Consider the following 27,946-nt stretch of genomic DNA (forward strand, 5'->3'; position numbering starts at 1 on the left):
GATTGACACCGGGGTTCCCGGGGATATGCGGTAGAGATGACCCCCCGCACTCGGGGTACACCCCCTCCCTCCCCGCTTTCGGGGTGCACTGTAGCTTTAAGGGGCGACGGGGCCCGGAGCTGGGAAGTCCGCCCCGGCGCGCCAAACGCAGCGCGCCCTCTGCCGGCGCGCCATGCGCTCCGCCCCGCCGTGCGTCATGACGTCACCACGCCGCGCTCTCTCTCACCCCACCCCGGAACGTGACGGTCGCCACGCGCTCGATGCGCACGCGCGAGGGGATCGCGGGGCGAGCCGGGCGCGGGAGGCGGAGCCAAAAACGGGCGCAAGCGCGGTGCCCAGGCGCGCGCGCCGCCTGAGCAGAGAGCGGGGGAGGGGCGACCGCGCGTGCGCAGTGTCGGGCGGGCGGCGGGGCGCGGTCTGCGCGTGCGCGGGCGGCGCGGCGGCGGCGGCGGCGACGGAGGGGCCCTGAGAGAGAGAGAAGGAGGAGGAGGAGGAGGAGGAGGAGAGGGGCAGAGCGCGGCGGCGCCTGAGCGGTGCGGGGCGGTGCGGGGCCGAGCGCTGTGAGGCGGCGGAGCGGGGCCGGCCCGGGCCCTCCTGTGCGCGGTATGGCAGCGGGCGCGGGGCCCCCCGCAGCCTCCCCCGGGCCCGGCGGCAGGAGGTGTTGGAGTCCCGGCCGAGCAGCGCAGCGGCCCGTGGGTTAGGCCTCAGCGCCGCCCGCCCCGCCTCGCTCCCGTCTCGAGGCCGCCCGGTGGGGCTCCGCCGCCGCCGCTCCCCGTCCCTCCGTCCGCTCCCTCGCGGTGGGGTGGGGGGGGTCTCTCGGGGCCGCTCCCCCCGGGCTGGATGAATGTGGGAGAAGATGGAGACGAAGACGATCGTCTACGACCTGGACACCTCCGGGGGGCTGATGGAGGTGAGGGGGCGGCGGGGGCGGCTGGGCTGCAAAATGGCGAGGGGACCCCCCCCTACGACACCCCACCCCCCCCACCCGGCCCCGAGCCCCGTGGCCATAGAAGGAAGTGCGGCCGCTCGCCCAATCCCCGGTGGGGGCCTCCCGGGGCGGGCTCGGCCTTATCCCGGCCCCACCGAGCCTTGCGCTATGGGGGGCGGTGGGGGTCAGAGTGCGGGCGGCCCTCAGAGTCCTCTGTGTGTGTGTGTGTGCAGCAAATCCAGGCCCTGCTGGCTCCCCCTAAGAGCGAAGATGGGGAGAAGAGGAGCAGGAGGCCCGAGAAGGAGCCCAGGAGAAGTGGCAGGGCCACAAACCACGACAGCTGCGATAGCTGCAAGGAAGGAGGGGACCTGCTGTGCTGCGATCACTGCCCCGCCGCTTTCCACCTCCAGTGCTGGTAAGGCTCTGTGCTCCCGCCCTCCTGCTCTGTGTCCCTGCGGTTGGGGCCCCCGTTAAGTGCCTGCCTTGGAACCGAACGGAGCTGTGAGCCCTGCTGTACTCTGTTCCGTTCCCCCCCCCTCCCATTCCCCCTTTAAAAGCCTCCAATCCACACCTAAAACCCCATCCGGGCACCTTCATGGTGTGGACACGCTGACCCCAGGCCCTCCTTTCTTTCTGTGCCCAGAGGCCTAAAGGAGAACCCAGGCCTCGGTCTGCCCGCCGCCTTCCTCCCCGCCTGTACCCCACTTCCCCTCCTCTCTCCTCCAAACACATCCCCGTTCCTCCCCACCCCCCCGGTCCCTGCCTTAAGGGGATTCACAGTGCTGTCCCTGTGCTGGGCCCGGCCTTCCCGGCGCTTCCGTGCTGCAGCGGCTGCTGGGAATAATGGAGGTTGCTGTCTCTGTGTCTCCCTGCCTCACTGTTTACAATATGGCGACCTTCCTTTAAATTATATTTTTATTCTCAGCGCCATTTTGGCTGCATATGTGACTTCCAAACCCTCGCAGCTCTTCCTGAGTATCTCGATCGTGAAAATACCTTCCCTGCAGAAATCCGGGGCTCCGGACTTCTAAAATTGGCACGGCTTATTTCTTTCCCTCCTTTTTCCTTCCCTCCTGACTCCATAGACACGCTTATCTCATCCGTGGGGAATGACTGTTGTGAATTTCGGGGTAGCCGGGCCCTCTTGCTTGGAGTTGTGCGGCTCGGTTGATAAAAGCAGATCTTTTTGCATGCAAATCTGGAGCTGGAGGTGCGCGTGGAGGCGGTTGCGTCGCCGTTCAGTGGAGGCTGCAGCAGGGAGGGCTCTGGGGCCTCACCTCGGCCCTTCCCATGCACGCAGCACAAAGCCAGCCCTCAACTTTCCACAGCGGAGTTTTCCTCCGTTCTGCACCAGGAGATGCAATGGGGGCTGCAGTGCCCGTTCTGCTCGCTCAACAGTTGACACAGGCTGAGGGTTTGTGTTAAATTAGCACAGCCAGAGTGGATAATGGAGTGGAGGAGGGAGCGGGGCGAGTCAAACAGCTGGAGCTCATGCTTACCGAGTATTCTTCCTTAGGGGAGATTTTTTAACCGCATTCCTTTCTCTCTTTTATGCTTTGGAGCTTTTTGTTTGCTACCCCGTTACAGCTGTCTCTTTATTTTTTCACCTATTTTTTCCCCTCTCTTTGCACGCTGGTTACACCACGTTTCTGTGCCGATTGCAGCTCTCTGAACACTTACTGAACTGATTGCTGATACCGGGAAAGCTGAGCGTGCGGCCGCAGTTGTGCAGGGAGTGTCCCGTTAGCAGCACACAGCCAGGCCAGCCCAACAATGCTGTAGCGAGCAGCCATGACATCATCCCTCGTGCCCCGAGGAAGTGCTGCTGGTGGTTGGGCACATCCTCTGCATTTACTAGAATGACACCGACCTTTTTTTCTTTCCTCCGACCTTCTCCACAGGCTTTAACGTAAGGGCTTTTTTCTTACACCAGATATGCTCGCTTTTAACTCGAGTGTTTGCTTGCAGATGTTGTTGAATGCATCCCAAGCCTTCTCTTGCAGAGGCTTCACGCTTGGGTTTTCGGATGGAAGGGCTGTGACTAATGCTGCAAAGTTTAATTGATTCCGAATCCTGGCTCATCCTAACTGTAAATGGGTCTGCTCTGCGCACGGTGAAATCTGGCTATGATTCATGACTTAATTTGGCAAGATTCTTATAGCCAGTGGGAAATGGTCATGTAAATCAGCCATCTAGAGAGGTTTGGCTGTACTCAAGTTGGTTACGTGATAATTACAAAAATTCTTGGGCTAACTAGTCACCCTTCAGGACAGAAGGTGCAGCTCTGGTTATTCCTTCTTGCTTTTATTGTTCCCTTCCTTGGGCTATCTCTGGGTGAGCACTCAGGAGCAGCAGAAGCCCTGGCCCTGCTGAGGCCTTGGAGCAAACCAGGTTGTCTCAAAGCGATGCTTGGCTTTTATATCCATGTTTTCTTCCCCTCACCTTCCACATCTTGCATAAAGTAAACTTCCGTTCAGGATATAAACTCAGGCATAAAGGCAGCACTTGAAACTTCCTTTCTGGCTTTTTTTTTTTTTTTAATTATTGTTTTTCTTTAAAGAATAGCAGCTGTAGTGCAGTGCTTGCTTAAGTGGTTTTGAATAGCAGTTGAGCTATACTGGCTGAATTGTGTTGGCAGCTTAACTGTTCTTTTAATATTTATCGTAAGCTTTCGTGCTAGGTTGTACTTACTATCCATGAAGCACAAAAAAAAAGAAAGAGGGCACTTAATTGGCCAAGGAATTGCAATCAGTCAATAAAAGGAGAGGTCAAGGTGTGGTCAGCTCAGAGACAGCCCCAGCTCAGAGCAGTTTCATTTCTGCCCACATGGAAACCATGCTCCATGGCACTGCGCTGTGTGAACCTGCCTGCTCAAAATCCCCCAAACTTCCCAAGTCTGATGGCATCACGCCTGTCTGGTGGGAAGCAACAAGCTGTGTGGTTGCACAGGGGGAATGGCTGCTCTCCTAGAGGTGAAAGAGCTGTCCTGGTTCAGCTGTTGGGGTTTCAGCTCTTCTCACAATACAGAACAGCTGCTTTGGTGTAGAACTCCAGGTACTGGTGAGAGGGTGCTGCAGATACAGGGCCTGGTGGGAGGGATATGGGGAAGTGCAGAACCCCTTCAGAGTCACCACCTTTGGTTAGTATCACAGACAGGTCTTCAGGTTTGAATTTCCAAAGTGCTTTTTCCTCTCCTTGAAAACAATATGTGATTTTTTTAGCTCCCAACTCTGGCTTTGGTTGTGCTGCTTGCCTGGAATTTGCTGCTTGGGTCATGGGGCAGTGCCTGCATTTTCGTCCTGATGTTGTCTTAACTCAGGTCCCTGTGTTTCCATCTTTACACGTTTGGAGAAAAAAAGAAAAAAAGCTTTATTTTCCATTACCTCTGTTATTCATCCCCATCTATATCCTCCTCCTCCCGGGTGTGTGATTGTTCAAGTTCCCCTTATTTTCTTATGCCTGTTTGCAAAGTGAGCGATGTTGCAAATTCATTACAGCGTCAGCAGAGGATTAGAAAGATCCCTGGGAGAAGAGAAGTTTAGTTAGCAACAGGGGGAGGGGAATACCAGCCCGGTGCTGTGCTTCTTTTCGAGTCTCACAGTGTGGAGGAGCCCTCGTAGAGCTGCTCACCCAGCTGAGCATCGCTGTTCAAGTCCCCCTTATGATCGTGTGCTGCTGTGGAAGCATTGCTAGAGTGACCTGAGCTGCTCCAACCCCACCAGCTGCCCATCACAGTGAGCACACAGTGCCATGCAGTGGTGCTGCCCAGCAGTGGGCTTCCCTTTGCTGCATCTGTGGCAGAAATACACCGCGTCCCCACTGGGTCCTGCACGCACTTTGTGCAGCACTTGCCTCTTTATGTTTGTATTTGGAGCGTTTGGCTCTGTTTCCTCTCGGCTTTGGCAGTCTTCTCCCGAGTGCTGTTGTCGAAGAACTGGAGTAACAGAGCTGCAAAGAGGAGACAGCGGAGCTCAGCCCGAGTCTTGCATATTTTCTGTGAGTCACATCAGTTAAACTCTTCACACGTAGAATGGAAAAAAGTTGTGTTTAACTGTAGGACATTAGTAACTCTTTCTCTGCCTTATTCAAGTCCTGCCTTATCTCGGCATCTGGTCTAGCTGTGATTTTGCATAAATATCCATTCTGTGTGAGGGGTGAGGAGGAAAGCATTAGCCTGGCTATTGTCTTTGCCATTCATGCCCCTCGGGTGGTGCTTTGGTCACCTCAGGCTTTCAGGTGAAGCTTTGAAAGGTTCAAAGCATCCGCAAGGAGCGGCAGGATGGCCAGAAAGCTGCCCTGCAGGCTGTCTTACCCCTAGGAATAGTGGTGAAAGCCAACAGCTCATTGTGCATCTGTGCTTGTGGTATTTCGGTACTGCTGGGGCCACTGGAGTCGAGATCCCAAAGCAGAAGGAAGCAGTTGCTCTGGCCTGGTTTCTCTGTGCTGGTCACTGCGCATGTGCCTGCAGATGTGGTAACATGATCGGACTTGGCAGTTCTCTGAAGCAGAGTTGCACCAATGAAATCTTTCGCTCTCCTTATTTTCGTCCTAAATCTCTCAGTGCAAAACCAGATAAGGTCAAGCTCAATGTGCGACCTTAAGCTGGGGGCACCAGGAAGCCGCTGATAATGAGAACTTCATGAACTAATCTCAGCTTTTTTGTGACCGGCGGATGACAGTTGTAGCCTGAGTGTGCTTGTGTTAAACTGAGCGTGAGCACATCCTGCGGTGTGGGCAGCAGAGCAGCGCTCACATCGTGGGTCACAGCAAGGCATGGGGATGCTCTCCATCTGAACAACAGGGATGTGTAACTCCTTCACTTTGCTTTGTCTTCAGGCACAGCCCAGCGTTCTGTCAAACATCCGCGATCCGAAGGGCGCAGTGTGAGGCTGTTAGTAAGGACACTTCTCCACTGTGTTGTCCCTTGGCTTGGGAAGGTGCCACTTTTAAGTTGACCGGGACTCACGGAGCTGAGAACTCTTATTTTTTGGTGCTGTTGTGGAGTTGGTGTTTGAGTCGTCCTGAAAAGGCCGTGCTGGTGGCAGTGGCTCATTGGGAAGCAGTGTGCGTGGCCTCGTTAGCTGCTCCTCCTGCTATGTCAGACCTGCAGGCATGACTCACGGGAGCGTTTGAAAACATGGAAAGGTCTTCCCAGAGGAATTCCAGCTCCTCTAGGCATTTGCAAAGGAAATTCTTAATTGGATTAGATTCATAATGCTAATCTGCTAATGACTGTTTGTTATGGAGATCCTAGTGCTATCCTGTAAATATATTCACCTCAATTTAGCTCGCCTTGTGCCTTTTTATCGCATGCAAGCTCAGTGCTGTTAAGATTATACAGCTGCCTGCAGATCTTACAGCTGGGAATGGGAGAAGGACCACTGCACGTTACACAGAGTGGTGTAATGCTCTCATCATTCTCACTGCTCTCAGTTTCTCAGAGCTGCTTTAGACGGGGGGAAACAGGGATCTGCAGGTGTGGACGTTAAGCTGTGTTGATTCTGCACTGACTCAGTGGTACCTGGCAGGTTCTTGGGGGCTTTCCTGTGCTCTGGAGCCCTGTTAGTGGTCAGGTGGATAGCAAGGAGCTGGAATCCACTGAGAAGAAAGCAGTTACTTACAGGAAGGAGATGTATCTTCCTGAAGGCAAGTGTTGCAAAGTCTGAGCCTTCAGGGAGTGCTGCCGGTTAGAGTATAAATCACATGTGAGAATGACTACCTGTTGTTTTTTTTTTTAACCACTCAGGAAGTAAGCTGGGACTTCAGAAAATGCTAATGTATCTCAGAGTATAACATGGCTTTGTTCGAGGGCTGTGGAGTGCTGGATTCAACGTCTTGCCACGTCGAGTCACTGGCGAACCTTGGGATTTTACGAGGCGGTCAGAGGAGGCTTTTTCTTAGAGCAGTCAGTGCACGGTGCCTGCAGCCCCACAGCAGCTCAGTGCCTGCCCAGCTGTTGGAAGGAAGGCTGCAGTGCCTGTGTAAGCTGAGTAAAAACGGTGCAGTGCCTTCCTTTAATGAGGGAGCTGACGGGTATCAGTAGTCAGGTGGTTCCATACCCTTTTAGGGTGTGGAGTAAATGCTTCCTGAAGTCGAGAACGAAGAAGGAAAGGAATGCTGTAAATCATTCTTTCAGTCAGTGTGTCAGATCTGCAGCACAAAAAGCATCTCGGGGCAGCTGGGGGAGCACAGAGCCAAACCCAGCACTAACCTATTTCTGCTGACGTCTGCTCTGCACGACTCACTTGAAGTAAACTAGATGGAGCCGGAGATTACTGACTTTGAACCCCACGGAAAGCAGTGGCCTGAGGATGCAATTTGGCAGGCTGAAAACCCCATACTGAATTCCTGGCAAGCGGGAGTGATTGGTGTGAAACACCTGCCTACAGCCACTGAGTTGGGGCAGCCATCACGTGAGCTTCCCGGAGATCTGAGGCTAGAATAGCCACAGGAGCAGGATGTGAAGGTGATGAGGAAAGGCAGAAGGGATTTATACCCTCTGTCAGGGCTTTTCTGGGGGCTGGGAGTGGAGGGATATTTGTGTTGCTCTACATTTCCCTTTCCTCCCCAGTGTTCTTGGGAAAGCCTAGCCCACACAGAAGTGTTGGAATCATACCTCACTTGTGTCTGTGTGAAACTGAATTCATATTTTTGCTTTTATGGTCTGTGTCTCAGCTTCCTCTGATGTGCTGCTTTCTCTGCTTTTCGTCTCTGCCACCTTATTGCTTCTGTCCTTTCAGCCCCTCTCCTTTGAACACACTCGGTATTGCTAGGGCTGAATGTGTTCACCTTTCAGAAACCTCTCTAACCCGTGTTTTCCTTTTTTTTTTTCTTTTTCTCAGTAGAGCTGTCTATTCATTTATTGTTCTTTCGAGACAAAATTGGGTGAACTGGCTCTCACTAGTGCCGTGTTTCTCCTCAGCCCTGTTTTTTTCCCTGTTGCTTCCCTATGTGTCATCCTGCTTTGAGAAGATGACTTCTAATCTGTTAAGAAGATGGTGCTATAGAGATCTGAACACTTAATGATGAATGTGGCCATTGAATTCAGGCTATTGTTACCATTGTCTGCAGCACAGGCACGAGAGGAGTGGTGCATGGGATGGAATGGGGATGTGCAAAATGGCTGAATTTCAGAGCGTGACCCAAATTTTCCAAAGTCAACAAGTCTTCCTATTGACTTCTGGATAGAAATACAAAGCCAGGCTCAGTGAACTTGCAGGTCTGCCCCAAATTGCAGAAATTCAAAAGCAGCCAAGCTAATTTGGAAACAAAACAACAGCAAACAGAAGACAACTGGAGGGCACGTGTTCTTTCAATCCCATTTATTTATATGGCCATATAGTTGTGTGTATGGAAATCCAATATCTTAAAAACCTCTTCTCCCTTTAATTTTTTCCTACTGTTAATGAGAGTAATAACTAATGGCTTGCCTGGGGACTGGTCTCTAGGCTGGGTTCTTCCTATGAATAGAAGCAAGCAATTACATCAGGGGATCACATGTTTACCTGCGGCTTAACTGCTTTATTGGACACTCCTGATTGTCAGGTCTGAGACAGAAAGCTGGACTTCACTGTATGTAGGAGGAAGAAAGAAGCGTGCAATGAATGCCACGTTGGGATGTAGCATACCTGGTGACACAGAGATGTTAGCATACCTTTGTCTTTCCTTGCTTGCGTCTTGCTTCTCGCTATTTGGCTGTATCACGGTGTTTTAATCCTGCCTCTGTTCTCTGTCTGTTGCTCAGCCCTTATTTCTAACTCTGTTTGAGAGGTGTGTGCAGAGCAGAGGCACTGTTGCAGAGGATGGGATGATTGGTGTTGTGTGAAACGACCATTTCTGTTCTCCTCCTTACTGAGTGGCAGCCAAAGTAATCACATGCTGACCTGTCCTGGATGTCCATCTCTCCCTGCTGGATGTACAAACATCTCCCTGCCTTTATATACACGTTCAAGACTTTGACTTCAGAGTAAACAAACTGACGCTGAGTGCTGTTAAGCTTTTTTCCACTCGTTTCCTCTGGGGAGGGGAATCTGTACTACAGATGAAAATACAGCAGCTGATGCTCAGCCATTAACATGGACTGCACTGCTGGCTGTGAGTGAGTATAACATACGCAGTACGTGAGCCTACTGGACTCCAGAAAACTTCAAAGCCATTAGTTTGGGTGTGATCAGGTCATGCTTAGAGCTCATCTGAAGTTTGGTGATCCCTGCTGTGGTGCTTGTGCTCATCAGCAGCATCGCTGCTTGTACTCTGAGCATCGGAATGTCCGTGTGAATGAGCGGATGGAGTTTGAAGAACTTGCTGTAGAGCTTCACTGGTCCATCTGTGCCAAGGAGCCATCCTGGCTACCGGAACAGAGGGCAGAGCTGCTGGCGTTCCTTATAATTACCTTCAGGATAATGAAGCCTTGCTTCCATCTTCACAGAAAATAGTAAGCTCTTTGACCCAAGATCTGCAGCAGGAAGGTAGGAGTTGCAGCACAGAAGAACCTTCACCAGGCTGCAGCTGCTGCCTGCACTGTGGTTCCTGCCCGCAGCAGAGGCTCCAGGCGCCCTGTTCCAGGTGTCCTTCTGCAGGGCTTTGGAGCAGCTGTGAGCAGAGTGTAACTGGGGCTCAGTAACACTGATTCAAAGAGCTGCATGTGTAAATGATGCAACCTTCTCTGTTTCTCAATGGGTTGCTTGTAATGTGCAGACAGTGCCGTTGGTTTCCTGGTTCGTTTTCGTTACGGCTGCCATTGAGGCCCTGCTGTAGGAAGCCAGGAAGCCTTGTTCTTTATGAAGCCGGTGGAACAGCTGTACCTCTATCCATCACCGGGATAAATAGGATCCAGCAGCAGAGCCGGATGTTTCTTCCTCTGTCTTACTGGCAGACGTAACCAGCATCCTTCCTTGTAAGCCTGTCATTGAGTCCTGGTGAGGTAATGAGAAGATTTCTGCAGAAAACGACTGAAATCAAAGAGAAGTTACTGAAGAAGGCTCCACCAGACACCAGGTCATCTGCCTGCTGCCAGTACCCCAGAGCTGCCCATCCCCAGAGCTGTCAGCCTGCCTGCAGGCGAGGTGGCCACCAGGAATGCCACGTGGAAATAGCTCCTGGTTAGCTGCTAACTGCTTCCTTTGAGAGCTGAGCCCGGTTTGTGCTGAAGAAGGTGCCATTCTTTGAGCATTTGTTTACTCATTTATCGAGGTCAGCAAAGTAAAGAGTAATTATGGGGTTTAGACTAACAACGGGCATCTGATCTATGAGAGCTGCAGAGTGTGAAATTAAAAAGCAGAGTGGCTTCGTGCTATTGTTTGCTGGATGAAAAGCTCCCAACGTGCAGATGACTCCTGAAGATTTTTCATTTCATCACAGCCATTTAAATGTTATTTGCGAAGCTCTGCATAATAGTGAGCCTAAAAGTTCACAAGGGCAAGCCTTGGCAACATAAATCTGATCTGAATTTCAAGAGATGCCACTTAGCTTTTCCCAAAAAAAGCAATCAGTCTGGCCTTGGGCAGTTGGGTATGGCTGTAGCGGCTTTGGGACAGGAACGTGTTTGTCCTCTGGGCTGTTTTGAGTCCGGTCGAACCAAACCCTGCAGGTAAAAGAGCGTTGGGCCGCTGTGACAACAGCACAGGAAACTTTTTGAAAGGAGGGTTTGGCAGGATGGTGCGGCGGAGCAACGTGTGCTTCCAGGAGATGTGCTGTAACCGGAGATCACGTTGGTGCTGCACGGCTCGGGTCCTGCTGGCAGCAGGCTGCGGCGGCTGGAGGGCTGCATGCTAATGAAGGATGGGGGAAAGCAGCCCCGTGCTCCTGCCAAAGCACCGCTCCTTACCTTGGTTGTGAAGACCAAATGCCTCGCTGGGATTTCAAAAACGAGCTTCTGGTAACGCTGACGGTGAAAGCTTGAGGAATGTGGTCATAACCAGGCAGTTGAAACGGCGTTCTTCAGCGCTTCCTTGGCTTTATGTTAAGATGCAGGAAATGCTCTTTCCGTGCGGAGGGGCCGGCAGTCCGGGTGCAGCATTCATCAGTCTTTGTTAGTGCAGCGAGCTGCCTTGATGAACAGTTCATTAACCAGGAGAAGCAGAATCGCTCTTTTAATGCACTGCCGTGGCAGTCAGGCCTTGACAGCGAGCACAAAAACTGAGGGGGTGAAGCTGGGAGCTCCAGCCTTGCCGCTGCACTGACGCTCATCTTTCCCAATCCTTTGGGAAGAAGCATTCTCTTAAATGCTGCTTTGTGAGAGCTTTATTTAAGATCACTGTATGCAGGATCCCGTGGTTGCTGAGCAGATAGCTCAGATTTTTTAAAGAAACATCCCAACAGCTTGCACGTTTAGGAAGAAACCCCTTCTAACTCTTGTAGGCACCTCCGGAGCTTTGCTGCGGTATTAATTTGTTTCGTTATAAAATATGTAAGGTGAAGGTAACAGTTAAAACCAATGCCCCGGGGCTCTGGCAGCGTGTGGCTGGCTGGCACGGCGCTGGGACGGGGCAGGCGTGTTCCCAGCCGTCGGGGCACGCTCTGCAGCAGCTTCAGAGGCACGGATCCACCAGGAATAAACCAAAGTCTTGTGGGTTCCTGGTCCCTGGGGTGCTGGGAAGGGGTGGGCCAGGAGGATCTGTGCTGACTGTAGTGCAGTCCTAAGGGCTCTGTTTTCAGCGGGATTGAACCTGAGCTGTTCCCAAGCCCACCTTGGGACTGAGGCTGCGGAGGGCACCTGGAGATCGTTGGTTCTGCTCCTCCCAGCCCCTCTCCTCGCTGCTATCAGCAGAAGATTAGTTTGCGGCAGGCATTCGAGGCTTCCTAGGAAGCAGTTGGTAGTCGGGGCTTTGGTGCTGTCGTCTAGAGCCTGATCTCTTGTTCATCCAAGCCCTCCAGGAAATGAGAAACATAAGCTGCAGGTATGTTGCTGCGTATCCGCGGAGCGCTGCCTTTCTGGAGCGCGCAGAACGTTGAGGCCTCTGCAACCCTGCTCCTCAAAATGGCTGCCAGATGTGTTGGCTCCACAGAGCTCCCATGAGCCTGACACCACAAGTGCTGAGGTTACCAGCTCCATCCTGGCGGCGTTCTTCCCTCAGGCCTCCGGCAAAGCACTGCAGGGCTGAGCGCACATCACAGTGGCTGCGGCACCTTTGTGGGAACAGCAGCGTGCACAGTGTTGGGACTTTGTCTAAACAAAAGAAGCGTGTTTGTTTTTTTAGCTCGGGCTTAGGAGCCCAGGCTGAAACGCCCCGTGTGATTCTGCTGTGCTAGGGAAGCTGTGAGCTGGCTGCCTGTGCTTGCATGGCTTCTCAGCAGGGCCGGTGAGCTCCATGCCTGTGCGGCCATGCAGCAGTCACCCTGTGACCCAGCTGTAGGTGTCCCTGTTCACTGCAGGGGGCTTGGAACACATGGCCTTTAAAAGTCCCTTCCAGCTCAAACAACTCAATGATTCTCAGTCATTGCTGCTGATGTGGGGAAAGGGAGCTGCCAAGCCCTGCAGAGTGCATCCGTTGGGCACGGGGGGTCGACGTGCTTAGCAGGCTTTGTGTCGTATCTCCAGCATCGATAGGCAGAGCTTTTAGATGGAAATATATCTTAAAGCCGTGCTGCGTGGTAACTGGCTGTTTATCTGACAGCGTGGATGTTTCTCTTGCAGCAGTCAGCAGTTTGCTGAAATAACAGAACTTTGCAATAAAGAGGTGTTGGAAAGTACTCGAGCTTGTAGGATTTGTAAGGGAAGTGTAGCAGCTAACATATGCTGCTCTGCCTTTAAGTGAGGGGAAAAAAAAATCTCAAAATAGCCCTCCTTACTCCTACATTTAATTTGCTTTGATTTATTTCTAGAATCAAAATGAGAATGTCCTTTTGACGTAATGCTGTTTTTATAGTAAGTACAAGTCCATACGAGTAGGATGCATCTTGCATCGCAGGCGAGGCAGGCTGTATGTGGTGACACTTCTGAGAGCATTGGGCTGTCTTAAGATGGAGGGTGATTCCCACCATGAAGTTGGTGCACCCAGGCGTGGAGTATGGAGAAGCATCAAGCTGAAGGAAGCACTAGGGTTAGGGGGAGGCGTACGTGTGGCACAGAAATAATTCCATTTCCCTTTGCTGTTCAATTCTAAGATTGAACTGCCGGAGCGTTCTGCACGGTGGAGATGAAATGGATGTCGTGGAGGACAAACATCACTGGTGACAGAGCTGCCCTGAGTCGGGCTGCGTGGAGATGAGATGTTCCAGAAATAACTTTAAAGCATTGCTTTGTGTTTCTCTTGCAGCAACCCTCCACTCAGCGAGGAAATGCTGCCTCCAGGGGAGTGGATGTGTCACCGCTGCACCGTGCGCCGAAAGGTAAAGCCTCTTGTGACAAGTGTGCTCTGTGCCTCTCAGCTGTCTGTGGTTCTGTCATCTCCTCTCCCCTTCGTATCAGCACACGTAGTGCCAGAGATGCTCTTTGTGCACAGAGTTAAGAGGGGCTTTGTTTAGGAAAGGCTTCAAGAAAACCAAAGCGTGTTGATGAGACCATCCTGATACTTCTAATATTGTTACCAAGAACCACGGAACTGAAGCACCTGACCTGTTTGTGTCAGGCTGTGCCTTTTAACCTTCCCTCCTGTTATGGAAAGGAGGGAGAACTGAGGCACAGAGAGGGGGGCTCCCACACAGGAGGAGGTGAGCTGCCTGCAGGTGCAGCAGGAGTCCTGTTAATGCAGCTTTAGCATTGGGGTTGTGATTGTGGTTAATGTGTGTGGGGTTTTTTGGTTTTTTTTTTTTTAAATAGAAATGTGACTTCACAGCAATTGCACATCAGCAGAGGGTGAAATCACAGCGAGTTGTGATTTCCTGGGCTGTTGATCAGGATGGGGAGATGACTGAGCAAGATTGTGGCTTGTCTTCTTTGCTTTGGTACTCTTTGTCCAGGAAACTGTCTTGCACAACATAAACATCTTATCTCTGTGACTACACGAGGCTGTGTGGCAGAGGATTTGGGAGCTCTGCTGAACTATCTACCAGTTGTTCTCTTGAAGTGACACCCAAAACAGATCTTATGTTACTGAAGCAATTCCCTTGTTACATTTCCAGGGTACTGCTCAGGCATCTGCTGACAGCAAAGATGAAGGTCACAAATGTAATAATATTAATATAAATTTCAGAAGCACAGCACCAACAAAAAGACCTCTCTGTATTAAAAATCTCTCCTTTTCCAGAACGTTTCTTAGTGATGGAGTAGATGGGTGCTGGCAAACACTGGGGCATGGTAGTTGGCCATGCAGCTGCCCCTGCCTGCAGAATGGACCTCTCAGTGATGGCAGCGTATTGTTTTCCTCTGCTGCAGTTCCCTCTGCCCACCTTGTTCATGAGTCCTGGTGTCAGGAGATAGCAGAGTGTTTTTTATGATGTGCTTGTGTTCTCCAGCTGACCTTCTCATTCTGTAACTGGTTTGGATGCACTGCCAAGGTTAATAGACTGCATCGGCAATGAATGACCTACCATGGAGATTGTCTCAGTGTTGGCTGGCAAAGTAAACAGAGTTGTCTGATCAGACAGGTACTTAGGGCTAGATGCTGTGAAACGTTGTCCTGATCTGGGCTCAGGTACAGCTGTCCTGAGAGGAGAGAGGGAGATGCTCATTTTCTTCCCTACGCTTGGTGTTCCCTTCGGCTGTTTTGTCATCTGTATGTTTTTGTCATCTGCAATCAAATTGCTTTTGCTAGGTCAAGGCTTTGGTGACTTCACGGGTGAAGTTGTAGTAAGTGGCTCAAGCTTTTTCAGATGCTGTTTGTCTTCAGTTGCTTGTTTGTCAAGTCGATGTGCTTTGTGGCCTCCGTGATAAGCCTGCCTATTCATGTCGTGCAGAAGCGAGAACAGAAGAAAGAGCTGGGGCAGGTAAATGGATTGGTGGACAAATCTGGGAAAAGGACCACCTCCCCAACCAGTGACGCAGACCTGTTGGACAGGTCTAGCAGCAGCATCAGGGCTAATGCGCATGCCAGGATCTTGGAAAGGAGAGCGAGCCGGCCTGGCACTCCCACATCCAATGCCAGCACCGAGACCCCCAACTCAGAGCAGAATGATGTCGATGAGGACATAATTGACGTGGATGATGACTCTGCCATTGCAGAAATGGACTGTGGGCAGCCCCAGCTGAAGCGACCGTTTGAGCTTCTTATTGCTGCTGCCATGGAAAGGAACCCAACGCAGTTCCAGTTGCCGAATGAATTGACCTGCACCACAGCACTTCCAGGTGAGCAACGGGCCGCCCGCTGTGTTGGTGGAGGTGTCTGCAGTTGCATCCTGCTGCCATCTTGCTTTTTTCCTTCTCCACTCCTTGTTGATTGTGGTGAAAGCAAAAGGTGTTCTGCTCTCCTTGGTCCTCATCCAGCAGTCCTCTTCTAACTGCCTCTGGTTCCCCAGGATGTGGGGACGCTGCTGGCAGCTCTGTCAGCATTGAAATGGATTCTTTCTGCATTCAGTTGAGTCTAAATCGTCCATCTGAAGAATTTCCCTATTGTCCAATTACTTGATTTTTAACTCTTTGTATGATATAACCATATCAAGTAATGACTGCATTGTTTCCATGGCTCCCTATGTGTTAAGCTTGAAGTATGCCTACCTTTAGAGCCAATCTCTGTCACTTAAATCTAGATTTAGTGATGGATAAGGGCTCCTGAAGCAGCTCCTTTTAGGCTTTTCTGTCTGCTTCTTGCTGTGCTGATTATCTACCAGGAAGGAAATCTCTGCTGTGTGGGTAACCCAAAGCTTTCTTAAAATTTTCTTTCAGGTACTAGCAAGAGGAGGAGAAAGGAAGAAACCACAGGAAAGAATGTCAAGAAAGCACAACACGAGTTAGACCACAATGGTTTGGTTCCCTTGCCGGTCAAAGTCTGCTTCACATGCAACAGGTATTTAATTCTTCCAGGGAAGCTGTTTGGTGTAACTGCACCATTCATGGGAACAAAGTTCTTCCTGACAAAAAAAAAAGACCAACCTCTTATCTTTCCTGTTTTCCTTCACTACTTACGATCTTCTAAGCAAATAAGGGCATAATAACCTTTGCTAAATAGCAGATGCTTAACGACAAGTGCAGCCGTGGCTTCTGCAGTATTGCATAGCTGTAAAGGTTTTAAAGTGTAGCCTGAAGAGATTGAGCCATCTTGCCTTTGGTATTTTTCTACTCAGAAAAAATCTAAAGTGGTGGTGGTTTAGAAAGCAGAGGTGTTTGTTTATGGCTCATAAAGAAAGAATGTGAAGAGGTGACCTTTAGGAAATAGAAATATACAGAGAGAGCTATAAGCCCAAGGCAAACAGGGGTATTGTGCTGCAATGGTAAATCTTAAAACTAGTTTAAAGTACTGCTGTGGGTTTTTTTATGACTGTAGGAAAAAAACCTCACAGATATATCCCTACTCAAATTGTCAGCAGAACCAAGAAAGCACTTTGGGAACCCAGTCAGAATCAGTTTTCTGGGAAAAAAATGTAATAGCTTATGTCTGAGGTTTCTTTCTGATCTTTTAAGTCTTGCTCTAAACAAAGCCACTTATAACCACTGCATAACATCAGCTTGAGAAGTTGCATACATGAATTGGGCAGGTGCTTGCTGCTTCTCCTCCAAAGGACCAAGAAGCCCTCGTGTGTTTGGGCAAGTCCTTTCACCTCGAGTGGGTCTTGCAGAATGTCCATACAGTTCAAGTTACAAACCTGAAGCTTAATTTTAGATGCAAGTAACATAGCATGTGGGATTTGGTAGGGAAAGATAAGCTGATGTGGTTAGCCAAGCTTGCACGTTTGCTTTTGACTCTGTTCTGCATGGGAAATGAGATGTGACTCTCTCTTTGCAGGAGTTGCAGAGTGGCACCTCTCATTCAGTGTGATTATTGCCCGCTCCTGTTCCACATGGATTGTTTGGAGCCACCTCTTACTGCCATGCCTCTGGGTAGATGGATGTGCCCAAATCACATAGAACACATGGTGGTAAGCAGGACTGTGATTGCAGTATGGTAACCGGATGCTGGAATGGAACCTGGCAGGTCCATTAAGGGACAAAGTACAACAATGTAAAACAGCTTCTGAGCTCTTATTGCTCCCCGTAATGCTTGTAAAGCTCCTGCTGCAAGCAGTGTGCCTCCAAAGGAAGATGATGCTGCTCTCTGCAATAAAATATAAAGATGGGGGATATCCTAGTAACTGAAGCCAACAGCTCAGAGTGTGACTTACTGCCAGCTTGTCTGGTTTTCGGATTGGACTGCTTAAGATCTAGATGAGCTTCCCAAACTGTGCTACAAAGCAGCTCGGTGCTACAGATAGGGGAAGTCACTCTTTGCATGCTTAACCCAAAGAACTTTCATTCCAAGCAGGCGCTTTCATCTGTGGAAAAGCAAATGAAAAATGTTGTGCTTGAGACTAAATGCTCAGAAAACAGGGGGCTGGAACAAAGGGCTTGTGCCCAGAGAAACTGCTTCTGAGAGCACTGCTGCTGCTTTTAGGCCTCTGAGTGCTTTTGTCTCTGCCTCCAGCAATGTGGCCTTTAGCAGGAACGGTTAGAGCTGCAGGAAGTAAGTAGCATAAAGCAGAGCCCGTGCTGTACTGCCAGTGCTGCCAGGCATTATGACAGTGTTAGGGTGCCTTAGTGCCCTGCAGATCCCTAACTACTGTGGCATTATTTGATCACCCAGCTGAACCAGAAGAACTTGACCCTGAGCAATCGGTGCCGAGTGTTTGACCGCTTCCAGGACACCATTTCTCAGCACGTTGTCAAGGTGGATTTCTTAAACCGAATCCATAAGAAACATCCTCCGAATCGCAGAGTTCTTCAGTCAGTGAAGAGAAAGGGTTTGAAGGTGAGTGTCAACAAGTTGGTGTTGGTGAAACTCCCCCTGTTAGTTTGGCAGGGAAACCAGCATGCCCCATAGGGATAGCCTTGTTGGGGCACGAGGAGGAGGTGGGGACTGAATGAACGTGTTGGTGGGATGTCTGGAAGTCAGCAGTCGGGGAAGTTATTTTCACTGCACATAGGGTTTAAGCAGCTCTGTTTTTTGCAGCACCCGTGATGCTCAACTATGAGAAGTGAACCTTTAAATGTAGCACAGGCATGGGAAGTACAACATAAAACCGACCAAAGGTGGCCCTAGAGTCAGAATCTGAGCTGCGCTGTGTTCCCTGTTGAACCCCAAGGAACATCTCTACCAGAATGCCTGAAAAATAACGTGTGGCTACCTTAAATGCTACCCTTTTTTTTTTCCTTGCCTTTTCTTTGCATGACTTTCTTGTGCTGTAGCCACTGTGTTATGCTGAAGTCATGCCTGACCCGAGGGAATGAAACCTATTAATTTCAGCATAGCTGCATCAATTTAAAGTACTCGGTACTTGAAACTTCTAATGTATTGTCTGCAGGATTCCTCTGGGTCAGAAAACACCAAACACAAAGCACAGTGCTGGTTAGGCACTTAATTTAACAAGTCATTCTTGAGTAATTGTTCTCATGTGCGATCTTCTTTCTCTCCCATGTAGGTTCCTGATGCTATAAAGTCCCAGTACCGGCTTCCACCCCCGTTACTTGCGCCTGCAGCGATTAGAGATGGCGAGCTGATCTGTAACGGGATCCCTGAGGAACCCTTGCAGAAGCACCTTTTGAACACTGAGCACTTAGCCAGCCAGACAGAACAACAGGAGGTAAATGAAGTCAAAATGCTTAGACTCTGTCTCTAGTTGCTTTGGTACAACAATCTTTTTCCCTTTCAGTTGCCATCAGAGCAGTTGTCAGGGAAACCAGTCTCAGAATCGTATTTCTGAAGGTGATAGCTTGTCTTCTCTCTGACACCCCTCGCCCATTAAAACTTCATTTTGGTATTCCGGGTGAAATGTAAAGCCTCCTCACCTGACACTTCAGGAAAGTGGTGAAATATTTCTCTGCTCTTAACAGTGGCATTGAGGGCTTTCTGTCTAGATGTCATTTTTATTTCCTGGCTGAGAAGACATAACTTCCAATTTGATTATGTAAGGCTGCTCTCTGACACATTTGCTTGTGTGTTAATGTCACATTACTGGGCAGCATTTTATTGCTGATAACCAAAGATTTCTAAATCGACCTCAAATGGTTGCTTAAATCTTGCAGGCAATTCCTTGCTGGACTCCACGATGCAGAGGCATCGAGTCCTGATGGTTCTTGTGCATGGTGTGTGCACACTGACCACAAGGCTTAAAACTTTGAGGAAATCTTTTGGGCATCTTCAGCCAGGTGTAGAAGAAAAGATGCTCTGATCCTCTGCTTTGGCAGGTGACTGCCTTTAGCATGAGTTAAATCAGCATTTCTTTGCAGCGTGCTGTGGAGTAAGCTGAAGGGTTTTGTTTGGAGAGAAGCCCGTGTTAGTGGAAAATGTGAATGTAACTAGCTGAAGAATTTGCACCGCTTTCAATGCAGAGAAAGGGAAACATTTGGGAGCAGAGAGCTGCCTGCTGCCTTTCCCCTCCTGCGATCTCAGCTTCTCTGTGTGCTGAGCTCTGCAGAGTTGAGCAGTGTACATCCAAAGCCTTCTCCCAGTACTAGACGAGCTCAGAGCAGGTGCTGGGTGCTGTGAGCAGGTGCTGGGTGCTGTGCAGTGGGGCAGTGGAGCTTTGGAGCACGGTGTGCCTGCACAGCTAACGTGTGGGTTTTCTTTCCCTTTCTCCCAGTGGCTCTGTAGTGTTGTTGCGCTCCAGTGCAGCATATTGAAACATTTATCTGCTAAGCAGATGACTTCGCTTTGGGACTCTGAACAAACAGAGAAGGCTGATATTAAGCCTGTTATTGTGGCAGACGGCGCGCTCGCCAACCCTTACCAGGCAGCTGACAAGGCACCCACACCTTCCCTCTATTCCATGTCATCCTGCACCTCAGGGATTACCACCCAGAATTCCTTGAGTTCCTCACAATCCCAGCAGACTGTGTCACAGGAAGATGTCAACTGCAGCTCCTGTCTAGATAAATCCAAGAAGGTGTCTTCTTGCGGGACTTCGAATGGGCCGACGGCCTCTGACGTTAAAGTAAACGGTCCTCATTTCTATGGCGTTTCATCCGAACCTTCAGCACAGTTGCCTGACTCCCAGAGGCTGGTTGGAGCTGGTAACACAATACCTGTTTTGTCCCATCGGCAAACGTGGCCCAGGCCCCTCACGCCCCCAGCGACTTGTGGACTTCTGAATCACACCATTGGAACCATTGTCAAAACGGAGAACGTAGGAGGCCCCGTTTCTTGTGCACAAAGGGGTTCTGTGCCAGTCACAAGCATGCCTACTTCCATATCGAGCTCCTGTGCCAGCCTGGAGACCACCAGCACTTTGCAAAGGAAGAACGTGCAGACGCAGATAGGACCGCCGCTGTCAGCGGACCTGCGATCCATGGGCTCCCCTCTGACTGCCACCAGGGCTCTCACCCCTCCCCAGGCTGCAGGAGATGGGATCTCTGCTGTTGGATCCACAAACAGATTCTGTTCACCAGCACCACCTTCAGGTAAGCGCCCAGCAGCTGGTCTTGGCCCCAGGGTGGGGAGGCGTGCAGCTGAGTGCTGTTTCTGGACCTGCAGGCTTTCTCTCAGGAACCTAGGACAGTCTCTCCTATCCTAGGTTCCTTCACAGGAGCTGTGGGATGAACCTGAGAGCAGAGTTCTATCCTCAGCATCAAGGCAGTGGGTCAGTAGCTCTGGGAAGCAGCAATAGATTCCCATCCCTTGGCTGCTGCCTCCCTGTCTGCTCCAGTGCTGCTATAAAACTGCCAGTTGATTTTTAGAGCACCACTTGGATTGCCAGACAGGCTTTTTTCCCAAGCACTTCTCACCCTTCTGATGCTCTGCTCTCTGTTCTGATGGTGGCTGTGTCCCCTTGTGCTAAGTCTGCAGCTGCACAGCACTGACGTGCAGGAATGTGACCTGGGACGTTGTAGTGAGTCTAGTACCTGCCACTCTGCTCACACAGATACTTATGATTTACCATTCTGTCCTGGGCTTTGCCCTAAAATCTTGCTGTTAAAGGGCACAAACCCATTCATCAATGTAAAAATATCAAGTGAAAAACATGGAGAGCTGAAGGTGTGAGGGTAGCATCTCTTAATTCTTACATTTTTGCTAGAAGAAGCTTTCACTTTCCTTTTGCCTCCCCCCTACCAGCCCAAAGCTCAAACCATTGGATCCTTTGTGCAGGTTGGGTTTGAAGCAAGCAGCAGAGCTGCCTGTCACTGCTCTCCTTGCAGCTGTAGCTGCTCGGTGTGGGTTTGGGTGGAGTGCAATGTAGGCAGCATCCTATTGTTCTGAAAATTCCTCTTGAGTAACTTCAGAGCGTTAGCTTGTGCTTGGGAGCAGCTCCCGGAGCAGCTGCCATCCCTGCTTATTGCTGAACCAATGCAGTCGTTCTGGGGCTGCTGGTTTGTCCCCTGCTTGGAAATGCAAGGCTGGGAGGCCTTCAGGTGCTGCAGGGTGCTGTGAGTGGTGAATTCCCAGCCCAGAGTTGGTAATTGTACAGAAATGAAAAGGTTGAGGCAGGCGTGTTTTTAATGCTTGTTCAGACCTGGGCAGGCTGCTTAGCAAAGTGCTGCAGGTTTAGCAGGCTGCTTCAGCTCTGGGGGCTCAGTGCTTATCGGCCAGTGTCTGTAGCACAGCATCACTTCTGTCTCTCATTGCTGCTGCTTTAATTGGGGAGTGGGGGGGCCCGGCTTTCTGAAGTGCAGAATTCCTCCAGAACTGAGGGAGATGGAGGCTGAGAGCCAGTGCTGTATTCCAGGCACACACTGACCTTCGTGCAAGGGGCAGAAAGCTCGTGGTCTCCAATTGGGGCCCATTTCAAAGCATGGCTCTGTGCAGAATTAGTCACTCTGAGCGGCCCGAGGGCTGGGCATGTGTCTCACGTCACGGTGACACATCTCCTCTGCACCATTCTCCCTGTAGATGGTAAGGTCAGCCCCAGCACCTTATCCATAGGAAGCGCTTTAACTCTGCCCTCGTCGCTCACGTCGAACTCTGCAGCCATGTTGGACCTCACCAGTTCCCTGAAGGCGTTTATGGACGGCGGTGAGTATTTGGTTTATCGGTCTCTGTTAGCGCTGTGCGTTTGCTTCCGGGGCATTTTCTGTGCTGAAGGAGTTGCAGAGATAAGGCAGGGTTGCAGTCAGGTGAGGGAGGAGCAGGATATGCATTACCTTACACGTGTCACACATTTCCCTACTTGTAGCCTCGCCAAGGCAGCGAGGCCAATGGAAGGCTTCTGCCTGAAGCTTTTCTGAGGAACAATCCCAATGCTATTGCCTGGGCTTCTTTCCAGGTGGGATTCACGTGCAGGAGCCTGCAGCCCTGTGTTGTGGTGCTGTTTGTGCTCAGAGGTGTTCCCAACGTGCACAGAGCCCAGCATCTCCACGCCTTGTAGCTGAGCAGTCTCTGAGTCGTGGTGCTTTATCAGCTCTGCTCATTTCCTGATTGATTCCTGCTTCTGTCTGTCTTCTCCTGGACTGGCGTAGTTTTTTATTTGCCTTTTGTTGCACTTGGCAAGAATTGCCCTATCTTAGTGCAGTGACCTCAGGAGGAGGTTCCTAACCAGCAGTCATCCACAGCACAGTGAGGCAGGCTGGTGCCAGGGCCTGTTTCTCAAATGGAGCCTTTCTGGCATTGCAAGTGTGATGGCCCTCTTCTCATGGGTGAATCCCAGCTGCTCAGCTCAGCCAGACCACCCCTCTGCCATCAGGAAAGGCTGTTGTGTCTGTGCTTCTTCTGCTTGCTGTTTTTAACTGTTGCTGGTGCCAAAAAAACTTGGAAACAGAGGTTAGCCAGCCTGCTTTTGCTACCAGAAGGCAGATCTCCATAGGGCTTCACAACTAGAAATACTTCAAAGCTATCAGCAACAGATCTGCTTTAGAGCTTGTTAATAATCCAGTCTGAATTACCTTGTTTTGGTTAATTGACCCTGCTGTGAAAGCATGTGACTCAGGAATGAGCATGGAGCTGCTTCAGAGGTGGTTATTGCTGCAGTGCAAAGACTTTACGACTAGATAACGAAGCCTCAGGAGGAGGAGCCAGCCCACTGCCAAAGGGGCAATGTCTGCCCCTGCAGCCTTGTTGCTTCTGAGCTGAAACAGCAGGTTTTCAACCTAGCAGTCCTTGTTGCCCCAAATTTCTGAGCCCTGAACTTCTGCTGTCTGCCTGCTTTGCAGCTTTGCAGCCATAGCTGACACTCTCTACGTACTGCTCATGTGAGAAGTAAGAGACCACCTGTGTGTCACGTTCTCAGTACTGTGGATGTTGTTGATCCTTGCTGTTGAAGCACATGGCAGGTCTGAAAGCAGGACTGTTAAATCCACTGCAGCTCAGATGACTCCTTTCCATGAATAACTGTACTAATTGCTTTTTGTTTTAACAGAGATTGAGATAAATATGCTGGATGAGCAGCTGATCAAGTTTCTGGCCTTGCAGAGAATACATCAGCTCTTTCCTTCCAAAGCTCAGTCTCTAGCAAGCAGTGTCAGTGCCCATCAGCAATCTCCTGTGGCAAACCACATTGAAGGTAAGAGCAGCCCTAGAATAGCTGGGTTATGTTGAGCCTTACCCTTCTGGCACTTCTGCCTGTTCCTTGAAGGAGATCTTCACTCTTCCTTTGGTATCTGCTTGATGCTGCCTTTCTCTTTGCATTTCCTTCTCTGGATATCTGCTGACCTGCAACGCTTCCAGGTCCCTCTGCTAACTTGTCATGCAGTGAGAACACCTTCATGTATACACCTAATGTGTCAGTTGAGCCTTCTGATTTTCTGAAGGTCTTTAGTGATGTCACGTTTTACTCATCTGAGCACGAGATGGGAAGGTTGCGTTGTTCTCCTCTCCCCATCTTTGAGATGGACAAGAGAAACATTTAAGATAAATACGCTGATAATCTCCACAGGCCTGAATTCAGCTCTGGTCGTGGGTTTTGGCATTACTAAAACACCACCAGCTGCACGGGGAACGTGGCTTCCTGTTCCTCTGCATGCAGTCATTCAGTGTGATCTGCTTTCGAGCACTAAGTGCACAGCCTTGCTGTGGGAGCAGTTGTCTGCTCCCTGCTGGGCCTGGGGCTGGATATCCAAGATAAGGTCTTTGGAAGTCTGCTGGCATGGCTGACCTTCTTCTGAAGCTCTGTGCTTGCCTGCTTACTTGCTGCTGTAGCATCACAGCATTGTCTGAATGCTTTGTTGCCCATCTTCTGAGCACTGCTGTTGGATACAGCGCCAGGCCGCGATCGGAGCTGCTTTCCTGTGCTGCTCCAAGCAACCAACTCCTGGAAATTCTTCAGCACTCTGCTTCCCAAAAGGCAGATTGATGCTGTCTTAACCCACAGCCCTTTCTGGACAGGGTGGATGCATCCAGCTGACTATTCAGCATTACTGACAGTAGATTTCAAACCTTTTGTGAGCCCTGTTGAGTCAGCAGAGGCAGACAACTGAAAGGACTCATGCAGAGGTGGCAAGCTGCACAATTCAACTGTGCCAAGTGCTGCACGTCCAGGGATGCCACTCAGTGTGGCCACTGTTCCTGACATAGGTGACTCTGCAAGCAGTCTCATAATCCTTGTGTTCTGCTCTTTGATTTCACACCCTTGGCTTAAAACTGGCCTGCAGATGTGGTGTCAGAAGAGGCTCTGTGTGTGTAAGGGGCTTATCTCCAAGAGACAGCTGCTGAAATCCCGGCAGCCCCGTGTGCCCTGCGGTTTGATATCTGTTCCACAGAAAATGATTTTCTGCCCGGTTCACGCGGCTGTGTGCAAATGATTTCAACCTGGCTGCCAGGAAACTGCTGCAGGGACTGACCTGAGGGTAAAGCAGTGTGCTCAGGACATCAGCCCGTGCTGGGAATGGGGTTAATCCCTGGTCCAGGCTGCTCAACCTGTGCCTTTCCCGCAGCTTCTCTACAAGTGGAGCTGTGATGTTGGTGATTTTTGCAAGCGGTGCTTTGCCAGCAAGGCACAAGGCTGATAACCCAAAGCAGGAGAGATGAAGAAAGAAGCTAGGAGTAGAGAGCTCCTGTTCTCAGCATGGCTCTGCTGCGTGTGCTCTGCAATTGCATGGCTTCTCTGGGTACCTGGGAAGGCTTCTCCCTAACGATGAGATGCTTTATCCACAAACGTTTCTGGAGGGTTGGAAAGCTGGAGCTGAGGCTAAAGCTGCATCCCCCCTTAGGATCTGTGCTGTCTGCTGGCATCAAACAGCGGAGCTGATAACATTGTTCAAGTGCTTTCTCTTTATCTTGCAGCGCAAAGAAAGGAAGTGCAAGCCCGGGCAGTGTTCTACCCTCTGATGGGCCTGGGGGGTGCGGTCAATATGTGCTATCGAACCCTCTACATTGGGACAGGTGAGTGGCTTTTCCCCAGTGTCACCTTCTGGAGGCAGAGTGGTTCTCCCTGCCCCCCCGTGTGCTCCAAGGCGAGATGAGCGCTGCTGCTGGGATTCCTCACGAACACAAACACAGAAGTCCCCCATGCAGCAGAATGTTTGCTCTGGGGCTGTGCCTCTGCAGCCTGGTGGGCACCAGAACCTCTCTGGGCAGGGGGAAGAATTAAAGTTTGCTTGTGGGTTTTGTTTCTCGCGTCCCTTTGGTGCTCTGGAAATGGCCGGTAACACCTAAATGCTGCTCAGCCCTCCTGCCTGTGCAGCAGCCAGCTCTCCCTTCCCCCACTGAAACTTTGTTCGTGGCTTATCGCGGCGTTATTCATGCAGGCCTGGGAGTGCAGACAAAGGCAGTTGCTCCCCTGTTGTTTTGCTAATTGAAGTTTAATTCTGTCTGTTGTTCTCTGCTGCCTGGCAGTTCTTTTTTTTCTTCCTGAAACGAACTGAGCATTTTTGTCCTCCCCATTGGCAGGAGCCGATATGGATGTGTGCCTTACAAGCTATGGTCACTGTAACTACGTGTCCGGCAAACACGCCTGCATATTCTACGATGAGGTGAGAGCCCGAGCCTTTCTTTGCTTGGCATGCATGGCAGGGGGAGCTGGAGATACAGGCAGCAGGTTGCCTTTGTGCGGTGCTCCTTTATGGGACTGCAAAGTAGGAGCCAGAGCTGTGAATGGTTTCACTCCATGAAGGCTGCGTCAGCGTTTTGTGTCAAACCCCTTTCTGAAGCACAGAGCTCTGCCAGCATGGTTGCTCTGAGCAAAGTGCTTGTGGACAAAGGCTGACCACAAGCAAGTGCTGTCACTGCTGGCATCCGGGGAAGGAAAATAGCACAGAGATGGTTTGATCCTTTTTGACCCGGCTGATATTTAACTAAAATGTTAGTGTAAACAGAGCTGCCTCTTCCTACCATCCAGAGATGAGTTTGTTCATGGCGTAAACAGACCGGTCTGCCAATGGAAGTGCCGCTGGAGACAGGCTCCTGTTTGACCATCAACAGCAGCAGGCAGGGAGGGGTTGTTTGTGATCAGTTCCTTCTTCTCCTTGCTCAGAACACGAAACATTACGAGCTGTTGAACTACAGTGAGCACGGGACAACGGTGGACAACGTTCTCTATTCGTGTGACTTCTCGGAGAAGATGGCTCCCACTCCTCCCAGCAGTATTGTTGCCAAAGTGCAGAGTGTGATAAGTGAGTGTCCACACAGCCCAGCCCCTGTCGTGCCCTGGGGACCCGTCGGAGGTCCTGTTCCCCTCTGCTCAGCTTCCTCTTGCCCGGCTGCTGAACTGCACGCGCTCGTGTCCCCCTGGGGACAACGGGACGCCTCTTAGGGCTGCCCTGGGACTCTGTTCCTCTTCCATCTGCTGCTGAAGTGCCTCCAGGCTGCAGGGTTTGCTCCCGGAGCGCCCGAGCAGCAGCCCCAACGGGCTGAAACAAGCCGCTGCCTCCAGCTGCACCAAACCTGACGTGCTTTTTCTTTTCCAGAGCGACACAAAAGCAGGAAGCAGGAAGAGGAGCCGCATGAAGAAGCCGCCGTGATGAATTCGCAGGCACAAGGGCAGCATCGGAAACCCTGCAACTGCAAAGCCAGCAGCTCCAGCTTGATAGGGGGCAGCGGGGCTGGCTGGGAGGGGACGGCTCTGCTCCACCACGGCAGTTACATCAAGCTGGGCTGCCTGCAGTTTGTTTTCAGCATTACCGAATTTGCGACCAAACAGCCCAAGGGGGACGCTGCCTTAGTACAGGACATGGACTTGGAGGAGAAGCTTTCTCTGAAACCCCACCAGGTGCCCGTGCTGCGCTCCAACTCTGTTCCCTAGGAATTTGGAGGAAGAGAAGCTTTGGAGATGCAAGGAAAACGCCCTCAGACTCTTGGCAATGCAAAAACTGTACAAAACCCAGGTGGGATTTTCTAACGTCAGCCCAGAGACTGTCCACACGCCGTTTGCATGAAATGAAGAACGTTTAACTTTTTTTAATTTTCTTTTTTTGCTCAAGTTTTAGGGGCATTTGCACATATATTTGTACTATACATTTCATTTTAAAAGGAAAACTGCAGCGAGAGCAGGACGCGTCGGAGCGAGGGGCGTCTGAGCCGAGGACTCTGACAGATCGCACCCACGCAGTTGTAAAATAATCAGAAACTTGTTCTATTTTGTGCCAGTGACAATAGTTTTATATTAAAAGAGAAATACAGTTTTCATACAGCAAATCTATACAATATCATTGTTTTATTTAATGTAAAGAAGCCGCTCTTCTTCCCACAGTTACGTTTCCCATCCCTCCCCGCTCTGGTTGCACTACAGTAGCTACTGTGTATTGGGCAGTGAGAAACAAATTCTTTGCCTGGTGTCCATCCTCTCTCCTTTTTCTTTTCTTTTTTTTTTTAATTTCAAATAAGGAAAAGCGTTGGATTCTGTGTAAATACATCAGTGATGGCATTTTCAATGTTTTAAAGCTGTGTACAGTGCTACATGTGGTATGACGTCCCCCGACTTGTCTATTGTAGCAGCTCGTTTCGTCGTAACCCCTCTGTCTCTTTTGTTTATATGCCACCCCCTGCAGCAGGCCGGCTAGCTCCACTGTACAGAGTAATTGTAACGTTTTAGACTTTACAGAAACTTTCCTGTATTCTGTATATAAAAAAAAGAAAAATTCACATTGTT

The 27,946-nt window shown here is 50.6% G+C and overlaps 1 protein-coding gene across 1 annotated transcript; it reads left to right on the forward strand.

Moving 5' to 3' along the window:
- The first annotated feature begins 487 nt into the window (after window positions 1-487).
- Window positions 488-27,946, forward strand: PHF12 (PHD finger protein 12). The gene is made up of 15 exons (XM_048967323.1): window positions 488-910; window positions 1,162-1,343; window positions 13,186-13,258; window positions 14,765-15,152; window positions 15,690-15,810; window positions 16,747-16,879; window positions 17,581-17,745; window positions 18,416-18,577; window positions 19,577-20,393; window positions 21,820-21,942; window positions 23,282-23,425; window positions 25,144-25,242; window positions 25,750-25,832; window positions 26,333-26,471; window positions 26,766-27,946. The coding sequence occupies exons 1-15, from the start codon at window positions 845-847 to the stop codon at window positions 27,098-27,100; spliced, it is 3,030 nt and encodes a 1,009-aa protein (XP_048823280.1). The 5' UTR covers window positions 488-844; the 3' UTR covers window positions 27,101-27,946.

This window comes from Lagopus muta, chromosome 20 (genome assembly GCF_023343835.1).
Source record: "Lagopus muta isolate bLagMut1 chromosome 20, bLagMut1 primary, whole genome shotgun sequence".
In the NCBI taxonomy this organism is placed as follows: Eukaryota; Metazoa; Chordata; class Aves; order Galliformes; family Phasianidae; genus Lagopus; species Lagopus muta.